Raw genomic sequence first — 19,889 nt, forward strand, 5'->3', positions numbered from 1 at the left:
ACCAGCACCACATCCTCTTGTACCACTGTTTGAAGAATTGATCTTCCAGAATCTGGCAGTAAGTTTTAGGAGCTCATTTTTGTCAGTCTCTGCAAGACAGACTTTTCAGGATAGGAGATGGACTAAAAATTAACTCCTAAAACTTACTGCAACATGGAGCTAAAGAGAAAATGTAGAACTTGAAAAATTGGAAAAACCGCTTAGTGAAAAGCGTTTATAGTTTAAAAGCAAATAGAAAGTCCTATTTTTTTATTTATTTTCTTTATATTTTTTTTGCGGATTTGCGCATGTACAAGGTTTAAAATGTTCATGAAATATTTTCAAAAAATACTGACTTTTTGAGCAGCTGCATGTTTGAGCTGCATTCCTCTAGGTCAAAGATGAAAAAATGGGATTTACAAAATTATTTTGACTTGAGTTTATTAATGAGTAACGTATCTTTTGAGTGAATGTGCAAATTTTTTAATGTTATCAGCTTTTACCATGTTATTACAACATTTAACGACTTTTTATTAATTTAAAAATTGAGAAATTCTTTCAAATTTAAATCTTGTACAAGAACTACAGCAAAAATCAGTTTGATGCATATTTTATCAATATTTTAGAAATTTAATTTGAATATTACCAGTACTGACTTCAATGGATTTCATTAAATTCCTTTGAACGCGACTGCTCAAAAGGGTCTAAATTTATGAAACCTACACATTCAAAACATTATTACTCTGAAATTTTTTATGTAAATGTTAAGTACTGTAAGGTCTTTCATGAAACTACATATGCTGGGGTGTGAATTTGATAGGTGCTTGATATAAAATAAATGGTGCTTGAAAAAGTCCGTGAAAGTCCTTGAATCTGGTGTTCATGAAAGAGTGGGAACCCTGAGAGAGGCCAGAGCTAGAGGATCAAGAGCACTTACTGACCAGAGCAGCCAGGAATTTGTTGAGTCAAGGTGGTATATGGAAAAGGAAGACTTCTGGCGGGTCAGAAAGCAGAGAATGGAAACAGGAGATCAGACCACCAGTCTGAATCAGATTCTTCAAGTCACTCCTTCACCTCTTGAGTTTTATTCACCGGCATTACTTGGAGAGACGTCCAGTCATGCTGACCAGGCTGGACCTTCTCATCAAGAGGCCAGAGCTAGAGCATCCAGTGCACCTGCTGGCTATAGCAGTCAGGATGTGTCAAGAAAAAAGAAAACCTCTGACCACCCAAAGCAAAAGGAGTAGATCAGACCCTCTGTCTGTTTCGTCATGTGATTCCTCTGGGTTTTATGGTCCAGATATCACTTTTACAGGAAACCATGTTTGGTGATGTAGTAGAGTTGCATGATTAATTGTTAAAGCTGCAGTCCGTAAGTTTTGACTCTTTGTCGCCATCTCTGTTTGAAAACCTGGAATTGCAGTTACTTGCGGAATTATCTTCCTTGTGTGGGTTGTACTTTGGCGCGGCTCCAGCGCGGATGAATCTAATGTTTTAAGGAGTATGTGTGGCAGTCAGTCACTGCACCGGTGTGAATCCTATACTTGGTAATCACAGATTCTAGCCTACGTCTTGGAATATATGACCCAAATAAGAATTTTCACCTGATATTGTCATCTGAACAAGTAAGTAACAAGTCTGCCACGTTTGTTCTGACCAACTGAGGAAAAAAGCATTACAATAGCCTAAATTGTGCTACCAATGGTGATTTAATCGAACGATCGATTAGCTCATATCACATCAAACCGTGCAAATTATTATTATTGTTATACTTTATTCTCAGATTATTAATGTTAACAACATCAGCATTGCATGACTATGAGTATAGTGTGTGTGTAGATTTCAATTTCTGTAGTCTAATCTCTAATTGTCATACTCTTCGAATTTCATACCAAAAAATTATTTTAACCCAAAAAGCAAACTATGCTCCCTTCGAACTGGTTTTCTTTAAAATACAAATCTTGTGTAATCCCAGGCTATCTGTAATCAGAAGCACATTTAAAACTGGAATATAATTTAATTTCCGTCACATGTGTTTCATATAATCCTTTCTGGATTACAATCCGCCATCAAAATGATTTTTTGACATTTAATTATTCTAGCTGCTGTGAGAAAAGGCTAACTATCTTCCACCTGCAGGATCCTCACATGACAGCCTAGTAGCCGGGACAACTTCTTTATGTTTACAGAAGTGACGTAATGACGCAGCAGCATGCTCGAATTTCCCACAAAAACCTACCCGTACCGCTCAAATTAGAAAACATTATTCTAAGCTAACCGTTGTGAATCAGGCTAAAGTAAGGCAATAGTTTTGAACACTGGCTGGTTATGTACTTGCTCAAATATTGATTTTGGATCATTTTTAACCAAAAAAAGTTACGGACTGCAGCTTTAAATAATTGCAATCTCGATTCAAATACCCACACTATCTTATTCCTAAATGACAATGATTTGACTGTCAATTTGATAAGCATGATCACACCGAAACTGAAGAATCGTGATCTCTATTTTTTACCATTATTATTATTTTTGTTGTTTTTAATGTGATTCTAAATTTATCCAGAATCATGCAGCTCTACATGTAAAAAGTGAATTCAAGAAACTAAAGTAAATAAAAAGTTAAACTAAAATAAATTAATAGTTTTTTTGTATTGTGGTAATATGAAAATTAAAGCACAGCATTCAACTCAAAATTCAACCATGAGTCCGTCAGGACACTGTTATGCTTATCAGCATATTGTACATTACAGTTAATGTAGGTAGCCTAATACAAAATAAACACTTGCTAAGTGACTGAAAATTAGCACTGGTGAGTATATGAAATGGTTGGCTGGTAATTTTTTTATGAATTCTATCAACAGTAATGTGTGATAAAAGAACATTTTAATATACAATAATATTTCTGTCATCATTTTTTTAGTTAAACTTTTATTTTGGCAGATTGTCGCAAAGATCTTTTGAGTTTCAGTGTGTATTTGTAGTTTTTCTCAAATTAAATGGCGAGAAAATTGTGAAGTGAATCTGAGTAGCTCAGAGCAATTTCATATGGACTGTCCTCATATATTAAGAGGGAACCATGAGCGTTACATGTGTTTGAGTTTGTGTAATAGACCAAACCTTACCACTCATTCACAGAGAGACATGCAGAACATGCAGACTTATAATGGACATGCAATTATTTCTGTTGTATGACAGTCTGTTCATCAAATTTTATTGCAGTCTCAATATGATATTGTTTATTGCCCAGCCCTACTCATAATAAGCATGCATGTTCCCAGATTTGTAATGAGGATATATTATAAATCTGTTGTCAAGAAAAGAAAAACTTTTAAGGTCTGTGGTTTCTGTAAAATGAATTATTTACATAATTACTTACATAATCATTTTTTTTTAATTTCTTTATTTTACTGTACAATGGTTGCAACAGTAATATATTTATTTATCTTTATCTGAAAATATAATAAATAAAAAAATAATAAATGGTTATTATTATATAGTCATATTGAATGGGTTTTCCTTATTTTTTCTCCTTAGCTGATCACATGCCTAGTTGATGCTGTTAAAGTGAAGTTAGAGAGCATATGGCTTGTTCTGGCTGAACACTGACCCTGTCAGCACTGCATATCTGAATAGTTTGAATAAGGTGACCCCTCATTTCCACACTTAGCATATTTTATATTTAAATGAGAGAAGTTCGAAAGGAATGTTGGTGTCACTGAGTGTGATAAAGCCAGTTCCTCTTGCCTCGTTGGGCTTCTTTGTTCTGGCTGGCTTTTGTAAACAGATTTGGGCTCATCCAGTGTCTCAGGGGTAGCCTTCTCTCATTCTCTCTTCGTCTCGTTCTCTCTTCTCTTGTATTTCTCTCTCCAGGGCCTACAGTGTCCTCCTTTCCACAGTCACTTGCATAACATTATCATTCCGAACATGCCACACCACAAAGATGAAAATATTTGCTACCAAACTTTCAAGTTTAAAGATACTGTACTTCATGCTTTCAGAAATCTAAATAAAGCTGCTTGCATTTAAATACTCTGTAGCTTAATAGTCAATGGATGGATGTCAGTCCATATATGTTTTATATATTACATAACCATGTAAGAAGATAAGAGAATTTTAATATTTCAGAAATGATATAAACTTTTTTTTTTTCTTTTATTTAAACAGGGTGGATGCAAACCAAAACATAAGATTTATAGTAAATGAATGATAAATCTGGCATCAGTGCAAAACAACTTCATGTTGTATAATAAAGAGGTAAAAACAAAAGATTTAAAACAGTAATACAAATGCAATGTATTGCAAAATAACCAATATATGAACATCTGTGAAGCTGTGACTGCACATCAGATTGGCAAACTAAATTGCTCTCATTATAATCAAAGCAGTTTGCAGAGTAGACATTAGTTTTCTTTTAGGTGCCATATTTTTTTTAATTAAGTCATAGATATACCTCAGTATAAATAGTATAACAACATTTCTACCATTTGATCGTGTGTGATTTCTGCTGTCACACAATATATGGCACAGATTTCTTAAGTACATGAAAATTTGCAAGACTTAAATGCACATCTCTTTCATTCAGTTATGTGGTTTATGATTGATTGCAGGACTACTTGACCAATGACAACGACCAAGCGGTGGTGGAGATCTGCATCACGCGCATCACTACAGCCATTAGGGAAACCGGTTCGATCGAGAGGCACGGAGCAGCTCTCGCGTCATTATGGGAGTCGTGTCTTGAGCATAACCTCCAGCCGCAGGGCAAAGATGAAAACACACCCCATGCCAAGATCGCCTCTGACATCACCAGCTGCATCTTGCAGGTAGGAGCAACACTTAAGGGCCAGAGCACACAAATGACCCTTAATGATTTCCCTGCATTTAGCCTATACACATGACATCAGATTCCTCACGGTAATAGTCAGGGTACAGTTGGTCCAAGAAGTGCAGCACAACCATAAACATAAAAAGAAAAATGTGTGATGTCTTTACTAAACGGGCTCATTGACATTCACCTCCTAGAAAATCCTGTAAAAATCAACCAATCAGACGATGGCTTCAAAACTCCCGAAGTGTTTCTCATTTTGTGTCTTATGCATCAGTCATTCTGATGCCTGAGGCTAAGACTACAATTATGAAGACGTTCACTTTTGAGAGCCCCAGAAATGTGGAAAGGGTCCATATTTGTCAGTTCTAAAGCAATAATTATACTCATTCTCAGGGAGTCTTAAGTGGCATGTCTCAAAATGGAACTGACACGCCTGACAACAACAATTAGCCGTAATCTCTTTTTAATTATTTCCGTTTCAAAAATATTTTTTCACAGGCATGACACAGTTTCTCCTGCTTTTACTTCACTCTCCTTCCAGTGGATTTCCCACATCCTTCCGTTCATTGACTCCTCTCTCCTCTTTATCTTTTTATCTCTCTCTCTCTCTCTCTCTCTCTCTCTCTCTCTCTCTCACAAAATATTTGCTACCAAACTTTCAAGTTTAAAGATACTGTACTTCATGCTTTCAGAAATCTAAATAAAGCTGCTTGCATTTAAATACTCTGTAGCTTAATAGTCAATGGATGGATGTCAGTCCATATATGTTTTATATATTACATAACCATGTAAGAAGATAAGAGAATTTTAATATTTCAGAAATGATATAAACTTTTTTTTTTTCTTTTATTTAAACAGGGTGGATGCAAACCAAAACATAAGATTTATAGTAAATGAATGATAAATCTGGCATCAGTGCAAAACAACTTCATGTTGTATAATAAAGAGGTAAAAACAAAAGATTTAAAACAGTAATACAAATGCAATGTATTGCAAAATAACCAATATATGAACATCTGTGAAGCTGTGACTGCACATCAGATTGGCAAACTAAATTGCTCTCATTATAATCAAAGCAGTTTGCAGAGTAGACATTAGTTTTCTTTTAGGTGCCATATTTTTTTTAATTAAGTCATAGATATACCTCAGTATAAATAGTATAACAACATTTCTACCATTTGATCGTGTGTGATTTCTGCTGTCACACAATATATGGCACAGATTTCTTAAGTACATGAAAATTTGCAAGACTTAAATGCACATCTCTTTCATTCAGTTATGTGGTTTATGATTGATTGCAGGACTACTTGACCAATGACAACGACCAAGCGGTGGTGGAGATCTGCATCACGCGCATCACTACAGCCATTAGGGAAACCGGTTCGATCGAGAGGCACGGAGCAGCTCTCGCGTCATTATGGGAGTCGTGTCTTGAGCATAACCTCCAGCCGCAGGGCAAAGATGAAAACACACCCCATGCCAAGATCGCCTCTGACATCACCAGCTGCATCTTGCAGGTAGGAGCAACACTTAAGGGCCAGAGCACACAAATGACCCTTAATGATTTCCCTGCATTTAGCCTATACACATGACATCAGATTCCTCACGGTAATAGTCAGGGTACAGTTGGTCCAAGAAGTGCAGCACAACCATAAACATAAAAAGAAAAATGTGTGATGTCTTTACTAAACGGGCTCATTGACATTCACCTCCTAGAAAATCCTGTAAAAATCAACCAATCAGACGATGGCTTCAAAACTCCCGAAGTGTTTCTCATTTTGTGTCTTATGCATCAGTCATTCTGATGCCTGAGGCTAAGACTACAATTATGAAGACGTTCACTTTTGAGAGCCCCAGAAATGTGGAAAGGGTCCATATTTGTCAGTTCTAAAGCAATAATTATACTCATTCTCAGGGAGTCTTAAGTGGCATGTCTCAAAATGGAACTGACACGCCTGACAACAACAATTAGCCGTAATCTCTTTTTAATTATTTCCGTTTCAAAAATATTTTTTCACAGGCATGACACAGTTTCTCCTGCTTTTACTTCACTCTCCTTCCAGTGGATTTCCCACATCCTTCCGTTCATTGACTCCTCTCTCCTCTTTATCTTTTTATCTCTCTCTCTCTCTCTCTCTCTCTCTCTCTCTCTCTCTCACACGCACATTCACTTACATAAGCCGCATATGAATCTTAGAGCAGAGCTTAGAGAGAGGCTGAGCTAGAGTGATGCATTCTGGGTAGTGGTGGAGATCAGTATTCATTAGAGAACAGTCTTATGCCTGAGTTCTTCAGAACTATTTGTGGAAGGGCTCTTTGATCTGAGCAGCAGTCACATATTCAAGTGGGTGTTTTATAATTAGCTTGGGTTCTTTGGCAGTTATTTGCCCTACGTCATGCCTTTTAAAGTTTTAGTTCCGATATTCAAGGACCCTTTCCCTTCAGGCATGTAATAATTGGCCATTCTTTTTACAGTAAAGGAAAATCTTTTAATTTGCTACAGAAGAAATTAAATTCATACTCATACCATGTCTATTATGTACAGTAATTAGATTCATGAATATTTTTTGAAGAATTCACTAATTATGGCACTCAAACTGTTAAGATTTAAACATAAATTTGAATTATTTTACTTTGAACATATACCAAATGTAATTGCTGTGTAGTAGTGTAGTGATAAAATAACTTGCCATTTCTTTCAATATCTATGATTTTCTACCTGTTTCGATCTGACATGTTCACATCTTCTACACTAGGGGGCAGCAGAACATTTCACATACTTTCTGTGTTCAGTTAATTTTAATTGTTTTAAATGTTTACTGCTCCTTTTCATGCCTTACATAGTATCTCTTGTTATTTTTATTATTTTTATTCAGTTAACTAAGCAGCCAGCTAACCCGTATGTGATCACACCCTGAATCTATTCAAATCTTTATTGGCACACAGAATTAGCACACGCTGGTACATTGATTTTGCTTTATTTGAATGAAACTTCTAATTTAGCGTCTCAATTCAGGCTTCAATGATTGTATTGGTCGTAACTAAATGCAGGTCTAAAGTTGGGTTGATTTGTTTTTTTTCCAGAATTACAACAGGCCTCCAGTGATGGCATTAGCGGTCCCTGTGGCAGTGCGGTTCTTGCAGCAGGGGAACCAAGAGCTGAGCAGAAACATGTCCAGCTACTTGTCACTGGCTGCCATTGCTAAAGCTGAACTCCTGGCCCAACACACAGAGGCCATCACCTGCAGCGTGCTAGGAGGTAGGGGTGCAACATGGGGTCCAGGGGGCGGGAGGGGTCAGGGTAGGTCACTGACATGCCATAGACACACGAAATCCTCTGGGTTATGGTGATTTCACCAAGTGCCACTTGTTCCTGGATCAACACAGGGATGTAACAGTCACATTGTGTCCTAACCAGGCACGGCGTGTTAAAGTGACAAGTGATGAAAGGCCTTTATCTTATTTTTATCTTTCTCTTCAATTTAAATCGGAGGTCTTTTCCTAACCAACCACAATTGTAAGCGAAAGGAACATTTGACGATAGCTAAAAGGGATGCTTCAATTCTGTCATCGTATACTCATCATTTACCCTCATGTTGTTCCAAAAGAGCATATTTTGCAGAATGTTGGTAACCAGTTTTTGTGACTATTCATAGACATTGAATGCTCAAAAAAAAGTTGTGTTCCACAGAAGAAAGTTAATTTGGGTAACTCTGCCCATCTTGAAATCTCATTTGTCCCTCTTCATAACTTTACAATAAACCAACACATTCTCACTCCCAATTTGACACATTTTGTCACATTTTTAACTCCCAGGGTACACCTTTCGATATGCATTGTGAGTGTGCTCCATTTCTTTCAATGAGAAACCTTTGGCAGCATACACAGACACGATGCACATGGGAATATCGCTACGATGAAATTACATATTGGAGTATTAATAAATACCTGTAAACATGCCTGCAAACTAGTCGCTTTTCGGCGAAATTCACCGTTTTGAATCAAAATATGTCATTCATGTGAATCGTTTAGATTCTAAGAGTTTTTGTTTGGGGGGGGGTCTGGGTGGAGAGAGAGAGAGAAATTGCAAGCTCGTAGACAGGAGTGTGTTCGACCAAAGTCCCTTTCTCAGTTCGACATGAAGCAGCAATACGCAGACAGATCGCTGTATGACATGAAAGCACCACGAGAGCTACAGAGAGCAGATGGCTCCGCATGCTTTCGAATCGCTCTCGTGGTACTTTGATGTCATACAGCGATCGGTCTGCACGCTGCTGCTTCAAATCGAATACATCTCATCTCACAGCCGGTCCGTTTTGATGGCACACTTACGCTCACATCCGCATGTAAACATGTCGTCGGCATGGAAGTTCTTCATTGTGAGTTAAACAGACACAAAGTTCGCAATTTGTAATACAATATTGACTGTTTTTGCTCAAGTTCGCTGACGAAGTTTCAATCAAAGCCACAGCAGAACTGTTGTGTGTCTCCGAGCAACACAGCAGTGTTTCGATACTGAATGAATCCACGTTTTTGAATGAATCAAGTGAGTCAATGATTCAGTAACCCATTCATAAAGACAGTAGTGACTTGCCACGTTTTTGAATGAATCAGCCATTTGAATAAATGGCTAATGACTCGCTCATTTAAAAAAATGTACCGTCATCTACTGGTGGTTTGGTTTAATATTTATAAGTATCGCATTTTTCCCAATATTGTTAACTTTTATGTTCAAAAATATTTAAAATATTAATCTTATAAAATAATTTATGCATTTGAAATTTTGTGGTGTAAATGCATTTATGGCACCTCAGCTTCATCAAACTGTCTGTGTAAATACATGTAATGACACTTCAGGTGCAGCTTCTGTTTCCTCTGCAGTGAAAAGATGGAGTTTGTTGATAGTATGCACACTCTAATGTGAACATTAAAGGGGTCATATGATGCTGCTAAAAGGAACATTATTTTGTGTATTTGGTGTAATGAAATGTGTTTATGCGGTTTAAAATAAAAAAACAAACAAATTATTTTCCACATACTGTACATTATAGTTTCTCCTCTATGCCCCGCCTTTTTGAAACGCGTCGATTTTTACAAAGCTCATCGGTCTGAAAAAGCGAGGTGTGCTGTGATTGGCCAGCTATCCAGTGCGTTGTGATTGGCCGAATACCTCAAGCGTGAGACAGAAATGTTACGCCCCTCACCATACTGTTGTATTCCCTCAGCGACCAGCACGGATCAGCTCTAGGCATGACGAAGCGGATATCGTCCGCTTTTGGAAGACCAAAGTAGTTTCGATTTCACAACGAAGCACACAGCGTTTTCAGGATATGGCAACAATACTACAGTGAGAATAAAAGTTACGCCTTCTTTCTTTGCGTGAACATTTGGGCGGCGTTATGCAATATTTCCACATAGTGAGGTAGATATGTGGGGGCGTGTTAGAACGAGCCATTTTAGGTAGGCGTGGCCAACTCTTAACTTTTATAAAGAATATCTCTTTGGATTTGAGACTTTAGTCTTTGCAACTTTACAGATCTTCTTTATGCACCAAGAGCTTGTAACACTCCAAAGAGAAAGGAAAAATTGAAATCGCATGATATGACCCCTTTAAAATTTTCAAAAATAAATTACTCCACTGCTCACAAAGAGAAGTATGAACACCGGTGACAACAGAGTTGCACTTTTCAAAACGTTTGTGGTATAAATGTGCTTTTTTTTTACTTGAAGCTTATGTTGTCTTTTTCCTTTATTTTGTTGTCAGAGTGCACCGGAACGCTTCATTTACATGTTAAATTCTCAAAAATTTTCTTCTGGGGGGATGCCTCCAGACCCCCCTACAAGGGTTATATTCCGAACTAGTGTTGTCAAAAGACCTGGTATTTCGGTACCAAGTCGGTACTAAAAAAATGAAAACGTTACAGTACCAGGTTTTTTTAAGTACCGGTGGTACCGAGTACCTGATCAACCCGGTTCTTGATGCGCTATCCGAAAGGTGCACAGATGCGTTCTCTTCATAAAAGCACTGAGACATGGCGACCTCAAAAGGAGGAAACACATCAAACTAACAAAACACTTTGAATACTGAAATTTTGGTACCGTGACAACACTATTCCGAACTATGTCATCTTTTTTTCTCTCACCTCCTGTGAGTTTGCAGGTATATGTAAATAAATATTTATACAATACATACCTGTGATTTTGCCTGTTAAGTGTTTGTTGTTGAGAAGTGGATTGGTTTAGGATAGGTGTGGGGTTAGATGCCCCAATACCTCTGAAAGTACGAATATTTATACACTTTACATTTTTTTAAAATAAAATTTATACTTTTACACATGCGTCATGACCTGACGCTAAAGGGGTACCCTGAGTGTTAAAAAGTGATGCCGAGGGTCAGTATGTGACGAGTTAGGAGTAAGAACGCCCTGAATAAACATGAAATATTTTCTGATTGGCTGTGTATCATGGTACACCAGTTTCACATTTATTCTAGACAGACAAACTTGTCGCATTGTTCCTAGTTAGGAAACATTGTTAGGTGTAGCATTGGGTTTAGTGCTGGGGTAGTAAATTGTTCGGTTTATGGCGGTGTTTATTTGACAAGAATATTGTTCCAGGACCAACAACAGATGTTGATCCAAGAACACGTCCTACTTGGCAAAGTCAACGTCACCGTATGCTGTATTTGATTACGCAGTAGAATAGAATGGTGAGTCATGGAAGGTAAAAAACAATCATATTCCCCATGATTCAGTGCTTTCCAGACTGTGCACCTCATTGCCTTTGTGGTAATTAGAGAAGCAGTCCTATTGTGTCTTTATAAGAATATCCACACACAGAGACAAGTGACTGTTTAGTTTCCACAGCACTAGTGTGCACAGCATTGGCGTAGTGTAGATGACATGTGGTCTTCCTGGCTCGCAATGTGTGGTTCTGGTTTCTGGTCCCAAAACCACACAGTTAAATGGGTCATTTGAGACATCCACAATGAAACAAACTTTATTACATCCATTGTTCTTCTAAATTGATTGAAGTACATGTTATTGAGTGTTTTTTGAATGAAAGATTAGCATTTTTTATGAGTCATACGAGGAATGGATGGTATATTTAACATGGTGTATGTGCCAAAATACACTATCATGTCAGCTGTTCAAACACTCCACTCACGCAAATTGTTGCCCATCGAAGATAAAGATCTCATTGGTGTGGTTCTACTTCTTGTGTTAAAACTCTGTCATAAAGGAAGGGTCGATTGGGGAGTTTGTTGGCCAGAGTCATCAGAGGCGAAAAACAAACATGGCTTCATTAGGGAACAGTGTGGTCAAATTTACGTTGACCTCAGTTCATTGTCATATATTGTAGTTTGGGTCAGCCAAAGGACAACAATATTGTAAATGCCTTTTAACTGAGCCACAGAATAAATACTGAAACACAGAAATGTTGGTAAAGCTTGGTCATGATACAGATAAGGACATAAATCTGATATCTTCATATTCTGCAACAGTTTTATAATTTCTTAGAGTTGGATCAAAAAAATTGTACTGTCGGACAGCTACAAGTGATATTCCCTCTTAAAGAGATCACCTGGAAAAATGTTGTAAGTGTTCTATTCGACCACCTGGCATGTTCATTACTCAGGGAAAAAGTGATGGATAATCTTTTGACTATCTGCATAAAGTCTGGTATGCTTGTTCTTATTCTGGCCAAAAAGCACCCATTTTGAGGGAAGAGACTGTGTGATCTACAAATAAAAAAACACCACCTGATTATTGAACCGTACAAACACTGGCGTCCTTTGATATGCCATTTTTGATTTGTTGTGAGCATGGCACTGCAAAATCACAATAGCCTGAGAGCAACACCATCAGCCCTTTTCTTTTGGCTTCCTGGTTCAATCTCTTCACCGCACATCATTAAAATAGTTACCACAGACCTGAGATATTATTTGAGATATTTGTTTGTTCAGCAAATGAACCAAATATTCATCCAATCATGCCACAGTGGTTTACAGAGAGGTTCCTCATTTTACTTTCTACATTCTATTTCTGCATTCAACATTCTGCTTCTTGCCAACACAAAAAAACATTGCCTCAGATGAAGAAGGTCCCTCTTTGGTTTTAATTTGTATTATTCAACTGTTCATGGGGGTTCGTGATCTAAATGAAGTGTATTGTCTTAAAACTGGGCTTGCTGCTTGACCATCATGTCCATCCAAGAACTGGTTACGTAACTCTCAGTTTTGAAACTGTCATGACAACTTCCACTCAACAGTTGCCCAGGTTTTTGGAGCCTGAGGTACAGTCAACAGTTGGCTGACCACTACAGCGAAGCAGCTTGCATTGAAATGTTTGAGTTTCCATATGCCCTATGCATTGTGTAAATACGCTCTCAGGCCTCCTTTGATTACATCTTGTACCATCACAGCACTCCAGAGGGCTGAGTGGGAGAAGAAAGCCGATACGCGAGTTAGCAGAACCTCTGGAATGAATCCAGCCTAGAGATAGAAAACAGAGCACTTACCCAACGCACTCTTTCTCAAAATCTACATAGCACAGCACAGGACACAAGAACAACACCAGAATCTTCCACTCTCGAGGAATTGGTCTACATTTCAGTGATTGGTCTACATTTCAGACTCAGTGATATTGCAGTACTTGGTTTAACTTACAGCAGTCATCTTTATTTCCAGTATAAGCATTAAAACCCGACCGATAAGGGTTTTTTGGGACCGATACCGATATTAGGAAGTAAAAAAATGCCGATATTCTTTGTGTATATTATAGTACAATACCAGTCAAAAGTTTGGACACTTTCCCATTCGTGTGTCCAAACATTTGACTGGTACTATATATAGAATACAGTATATACATAAACAGAATATATATACATAAACACATTTTTTGCAATGATCACTCAAATGTGGTGATCAAACACTTATAATGACATGACAGCGATACATACGTAATGGAGGCAGGGCATTTAACAATTTAACAATAAACTTTATTATCCAAAATGAGTCTGACATCAGACATATACCTCTGTAAATAAATACAATATAAATAGGGATGCACCGAAATGAAAATTCTTGGCCGAAGCCAAAACCGAACAAAATTAAACACTGGGCCGAATACCGAATACGGTTTTTCGAGTTTTTTTCCCCATGTATTTGGCAATTTTTTTTTTCACCATTGCATAAATTAAAAAGCCAAAATGTGCTTTTTACTGTTTTGTCTTGGTTTTTAAAAAAAAAAAAAATCAATTACAAAACGACAATTTAAAAATATTTAACACTGAACATTTTTAACATTCTAGCAGACACTATACCAACAAAGCACAATTTAACTTAAAATTAATAAGTTAGTAAAATAATAATTTTTGTCCATCAGACCTCCTTCTTGAATCAGGCATGTATTTTTTTAATTTTTTTTTTACTGTACAATTAAAAGCAGACTTGCTGAGAAGAGACTTCTTTTGTGCAGCTCTGTCAGAATACATGCAATGTGCGCGTGCATTAGAAAACATAACAATCTGCAGTGCATCTCTCGCTCGTCTGTGCTTGTAATGATTTTTCCGTCTTTCTCCGACAATTTAAATGCTTCCACACTGCTGACGTGTGTGCTGCATAATAAAGAGTGCGCGCCTCTCACTCTGCGCTGGTTGCTATTTGATAGCGTCATATCATTGTTCGGTATAATTTATTCGGTCTTTTCGCTTATTCGGTTCGGTTGCCGAACATTCGGTGCATCCCTAAATATAAATTCACTTCTCGCGCACTTTAATGCCCTTTGAATGTAACGTGTACGTTCCCTTGGAACTGGAATCATGGTGGAATTTCATGTGAAGTCCACCTCGCAGGGCACTTATGGTCGAATAAGACCACGCTTGAATGCTGCTGCCTGAACAAGAGACCTCCTTACTGAAGTTAAAGTGTTGACTGGTGTCACTATCTCGCGAACGCGCCGGCGGATCTCCACCAAATTCGGGGGATCCCTTCAGCTCGAGGAGCCCTCTCAAACGCCACCCTCCGTGCATCGGTAGCCCCCCGGGATCGCTTGATCGGTCGGCGCCGGACCGCAAATTTAACCACCCGTAGCTGCCGAACCCCGGGGGCTATCGACGCGGGGGTGGTCTCATTCGAAAGCGGGCCTCTAGATGTACACTCGATTCAAGTGTACAAGAGGGTTCCTCGAGCTGAAGGGATCCCCCGAATTTGGTGCGGATTCGCTGCGCCGTTACGAAAGGCAAAGCAGGATACCCAGGGCTCGGTTTACACCTATCGCCATTTCTAGCCACTGGGGGACCATAGGCAGGCTAGGGGAACTCATATTAATGTTAAAAAACCTCATAAAGTGAAATTTTCATGCCATGGGACCTTTAAAGCGTTTCATCCAGGTCGCCAGTAGCAAACAATGGAGCGCGCTCTGCTGGACAAACTAAGTAATAACACAATTTCAAGCATTTTATCTGCGTTATATGTTCTGTAAAAAAAATGTTCATATCGGCAGCATATTCACCGATATATCGGGGACAGGCTCATATCGGCCGATAATATCGGCAAAACGATATATCGGTCGGGCTCTAATAAGCATATCAGGTTTTGTGGTTTCTGCATATGCCATGCATTATAGCAGAGCAACTACAGAGGACCAGCTTATTGGATTTTTATAACTTAATAGCTCAAACTTGTCCTTCCTCGAGCCTCCCATTGGGGTCTGTCCTTCTAATCAGTCTCCTTTCCCCCTTCTCTCATTAACACCACTCTGGTCCTACTTCCCATGGGTTCACAGAAAACCAATAATGTGCAACCTCTTCATAGTCCGTGAAGCAGGAAGTGTGGTGAGGTAATGGGGTTCAGGTTAGGTTTTGTGGGGTACCATCGAGGGGTTCTAAACGCTGAACAATACAAAGGGAAGGGTAGAGCAGTGATTCATAGAAACAACTATTTCATTGGTACGACAATTAGATTACAATTTCCATGGTCTATTTAATGCTCAGGCCAGGCTCATTCTGAAAAATGGCTTTTTGAAAATCAAACATTTAAAATGGTAAGTAAAGAAAAAGAAGGCCATGACCAACTTTACTTCAGCAATGACTTAATGGCTACTGGTGGTAAAAAAAATAACCCTACTCAAAATACCATATTGACTTGATTAGTGTAGAAGACTAGTTGTGACACCACCACCATGACAAAAGATAGTGTATGCTGCTCTTTTCAGCAGGATAGTCAACAACTTAAACAATCACTTAGTCTCTTTAAAATGTTTTGCTGAGCTACGTAGGTGTTTCACCATGAGCTCTCATGTTTCTTTAGTATGTAGACACAGGGGTCTCATGTTGAAGTCACGTCGGAGGTACGATGAGTGTTTGTAGTGGTCTGGAGTGTGTTAGAGACACAGCTCCCCTGGTGTGTACACTCACTACAGGAGCAGGAAAGGTAGAGAAGCATCTTTGAAACATTAAAGCTTTTGAATGGCTCCCAAACTCCCTCCAGCAATGCTCATTATTAGTAATATCCCTTCAAGAATGTAGTCTCCCTTCCACCATCTGGATCCACTAATCAGTCTGAGGCCTGAGTGCTTTTGCAAAGCCAATGATTTGTTCCTCTTTTATGCTGACCCATGACCAGTGTCATCCAGATCCTTGGTTATGTTGCATGTTACACGTGTAAAATACCAGACGCTTAATGTGGCCTGTGCTGTTTTGTCTTGTTTTCGATTAACTGATTTACTTGAATTTTTTTAATACACAATCTTATTGTACAAGTCTCATCATTATCATTGAGCATAATATTCCAAAGAAAAAGAGAATGTTTGTCCTCATAATCTTTTATCAAAATGTACTCACTTGCTCTGCCACCAAAGCAACTTATCTTTTGTTAGTGTATTTTTTTTTCTTTTAATTTAACATTTTATTGAAATATGTCACAGGGTGGAAGGAAAGAGGGTTTTTAATGTTGCTTAATGTTGACATTAACTAAAAGGTCACTTTTTACATGATTCTGTAAGTCTTTTCTGTTAAAAAAAAAAGAGAGCGAGGCAAACCAAGAGATATTAAAACTGATACTCGAGATTCACTAACCCTGTTTCAAATTTTATGTTAGGGTGCAGTCATGTTAGCAAAATTTCAGCGGAATTTTCAGCTTTCAAACGAAGCAACTTTTTGTTGGTTAATCTGTATGACTAACTTGAATCCGTTGTGTAACAATATTAAATGTAATCATACCTTTAAACTGTTGTGATTCTTATCGGAGTCCTCACTTTCATAGCGGCTGCAAAGGGGTTGGGAATGGAGTAACCTATAGTCTCGCTGACTTTACAGATATGGGATAGCATTTGGGACAAAGCCACACTCACTTACTGACATTTTTCACAGTCTCACTGATAAATTCTTTACATAGTTTTAATTTAAGAATGATTTGGCTGTTGGTTATGGAATAATTATCCATCATAATGTATTGAATCACTAAATAACGTATATATCACAATTAACTGTTATGCGCTATTAACTGAAACACTCACCTCTTGATCTTTTTTCATTCAACAGATCCTGAATGACAATGTTTTTGTTATTTTTAGTTTTACATTTTTATTATGGTTTGTTTTCCCCAACCCTCAGAAAAATATCTATGTACATTATACATTCATCTTAATTATACCTCCCTCTGTGTCTTTCATTTACTCTACCTCTACAAAGCTATTTAATGCAGAAGGCATGGGCATTCGCAGATTAAATCATTTTTAGCTTAAGCTGACTAGAAACTGTATCCGGCTTACTGACAAGGTGAAAGCTCTCTTGATGCGAACAAAGTTTGTTTCCCAACTCCGTAGGAGCTTGGGGAATGTCTTAGGGGGTTAAACATTTATCAGATTTTGGGGGTATCAACCTCCTAACTTGGGGTGATGGTGGTCTGCTCAGAGGTCATATTAGTTGACATGCTTTGTGTTTGTTTTAGTCAGTTTAGTTGGCTAGTGGTTTGATCTTACCATGTGGTTTGTATAAATCGCAGATTTACAGCTCAAAATTTACAGCAGCAAACCAGAATTGTCACCGTGGCAGTCTGTTTTAGTCCTATCCAAACTGACCTCAGAAGAATAACTAATTTAAAGCAACATACTTGCAAAGGAATTGGTAGGAATTGGTGCATGATGTTTTGTTTAGGTCCTATGGCATAAATCTACATATGCGTTTTAACCTTTCTATACACAGTGTGGTCTGTTATCTGTGCCATTTCTTGCACATAGTTAAACACTCTGAGGTTTGAATCCAGTTTGAATTCCAGTATACCCATTTTGCTTCTCCGTCCAATTTTTTTGCTTAATGCGCCTCTTAGTAAAGTGGTAAAAATATTGACTAATTTTGCTTTCTGTAGTTTAGATGTCTCACCTGATGGAAGGCTGTTTACAAAGACTGATTTGGTGTAAAGGGTCAGCTGTTCCCGGATGGTTTGCAGCTCACTGGAGATGACTGCCAGAGTCTTCTCCAGCCTACCTCCATTCTCTGTCTCTGTCACTTCTTGCATGAGATGTCGGGCCTGGAAGCTCTTGGCTTGGGAGGCCAGACCTCCTCCCCCCCATTTCAAGCAGTCGTTTTCCAGTCGCTCCAGCCGTGCAGCCTGGTTTACGCTAACAGCCAGTAGCTGCTGCAGGGCTGCATCATGCTGCGAGGACTGATCAGCTGAGACCTCTCGGACACGGTCTAGCGCGTTCTGCAGACGCGTCTCTGTTTGAATCCCAGCCCGTCGAACAGAGCTCTCAACCGCAGATGCGCAAGAGCCGCCGTACTGTGCCACAAACTGTAACATCTCTTCTCTCAGACTCTGCAGCTCCACCTTGATGATATCATCGGCATACTGCAGGAGCATGTTCTCTTTCATTTGGGAATTTTCCAGCATTGTGAAGAGCTTATCCCACTTAGTGAAGACTGGGCCTTTGCAGGGTTCAGGGGAAGGTGTGGGGGTTTCCCCTGAGAGAGAAATCAAGAGAAATGAAAGGAGAGGAATGTAGAAAGAGAAAGAGAACATGAGTTTAGATGACATGGTTTTTATATGTATTTAAGGTGACACCATTGAGCTTGAAGTGTTAGCAGTGGAGAGTGCGTCATGGTCCTATGGAACTCTGTGAACTATAATAGAGTCAATATCACCATAGTGTGCCTTCAACCCCCACAATACTCAAAAAAATTGTTTTTTTCGCTTTGTCATATCATAAATAGTAGACACTCAAGTACTATAGAAACATATTAGTTGAGCTCCCACACATTTTTTTTAGATAGCTATGGGCTATTATTCAAAGCATAAACCATAAGATATGTCCACCCTGTCATGGACATACTGTATATATTACTGTTAAATACGTTTTCAATGCAAAATTAAGATGCTAATTATAATTTCTGAAAGGTATGATGTCCCTTTCCTAAACAGGGTTTTTTTTTTAAATATATAATAATAATAAATAATATAATTACATTTTCAGTCACATCGATATAATTGACAGGGTGGACATGTTAAGCTTTGGCAAAGCAAGTAAACAAACTCATACGAAGAAAATTTGTCAATTGAAAAGTCACCAACAAATTTCACCTCATCGGTTGAAATTCCCGCCACCGAAGAGACAAAAAATCTGTTGTCTTGATGTCACTAAAGTGGATGGCCTTTTCTGAAAGGGGTGGATTCCCCAATACGACAGGGTGGACAACCATTCAAGCGACATGGACAAACTCTTCTTTTTTATTAAATAAAAATATAGTTTTTATTACCAAATGATCAATACACTCAAATTGAGTAATCTCTTATTTAACAAAATATTAATAGGATAATTTTTTTTTAATTTTATGATTTGACTATATTCTACTCTTTCTATATTCTATTCAATTTAATGAGCAGTGCATGGGACATAGCAAAATAGACAAAAAATCTTTGATGTCACTGGCCTTTTCTGAAAGGGGTGGATTCCCCAATACGACAGGGTGGACAACCATTCAAGCGATTCAAGCGACCTCTTCTTCTTTTTTTTTTTTTTTTTTTTTAAAAATATTGTTTTTAATTTGTTAAAATGTTAAATATTAATTTTTTAAAATAAGCTTT

The 19,889-nt window shown here is 38.1% G+C and overlaps 2 protein-coding genes across 2 annotated transcripts in view; one reads left to right on the plus strand and one right to left on the minus strand.

Moving 5' to 3' along the window:
• LOC107679005 (ventricular zone-expressed PH domain-containing protein-like) overlaps positions 1 to 19,889 on the plus strand; it is a gene marked incomplete at its 3' end in the record, with an annotated part of 88,786 nt that overhangs the window by 12,708 nt on the left and 56,189 nt on the right. The window contains exons 3-4 of the mRNA XM_016474407.1: positions 4,587 to 4,802; positions 7,892 to 8,066. Of these exons, the coding sequence (XP_016329893.1) occupies positions 4,587 to 4,802; positions 7,892 to 8,066 (391 nt within the window). The remainder of the gene's footprint in view (positions 1 to 4,586; positions 4,803 to 7,891; positions 8,067 to 19,889) is intronic.
• LOC107679017 (pentraxin-related protein PTX3-like) overlaps positions 17,457 to 19,889 on the minus strand; it is a 6,753-nt gene continuing 4,320 nt past the window's right edge. The window contains exon 2 of the mRNA XM_016474428.1: positions 17,457 to 18,769. Within this exon, the coding sequence (XP_016329914.1) occupies positions 17,982 to 18,769 (788 nt within the window). The 3' untranslated portion in view covers positions 17,457 to 17,981. The remainder of the gene's footprint in view (positions 18,770 to 19,889) is intronic.

This window comes from Sinocyclocheilus anshuiensis, unplaced genomic scaffold (assembly GCF_001515605.1).
Source record: "Sinocyclocheilus anshuiensis isolate Anshui unplaced genomic scaffold, SAMN03320099.WGS_v1.1 scaffold1980, whole genome shotgun sequence".
Lineage (NCBI taxonomy): Eukaryota > Metazoa > Chordata > Actinopteri > Cypriniformes > Cyprinidae > Sinocyclocheilus > Sinocyclocheilus anshuiensis.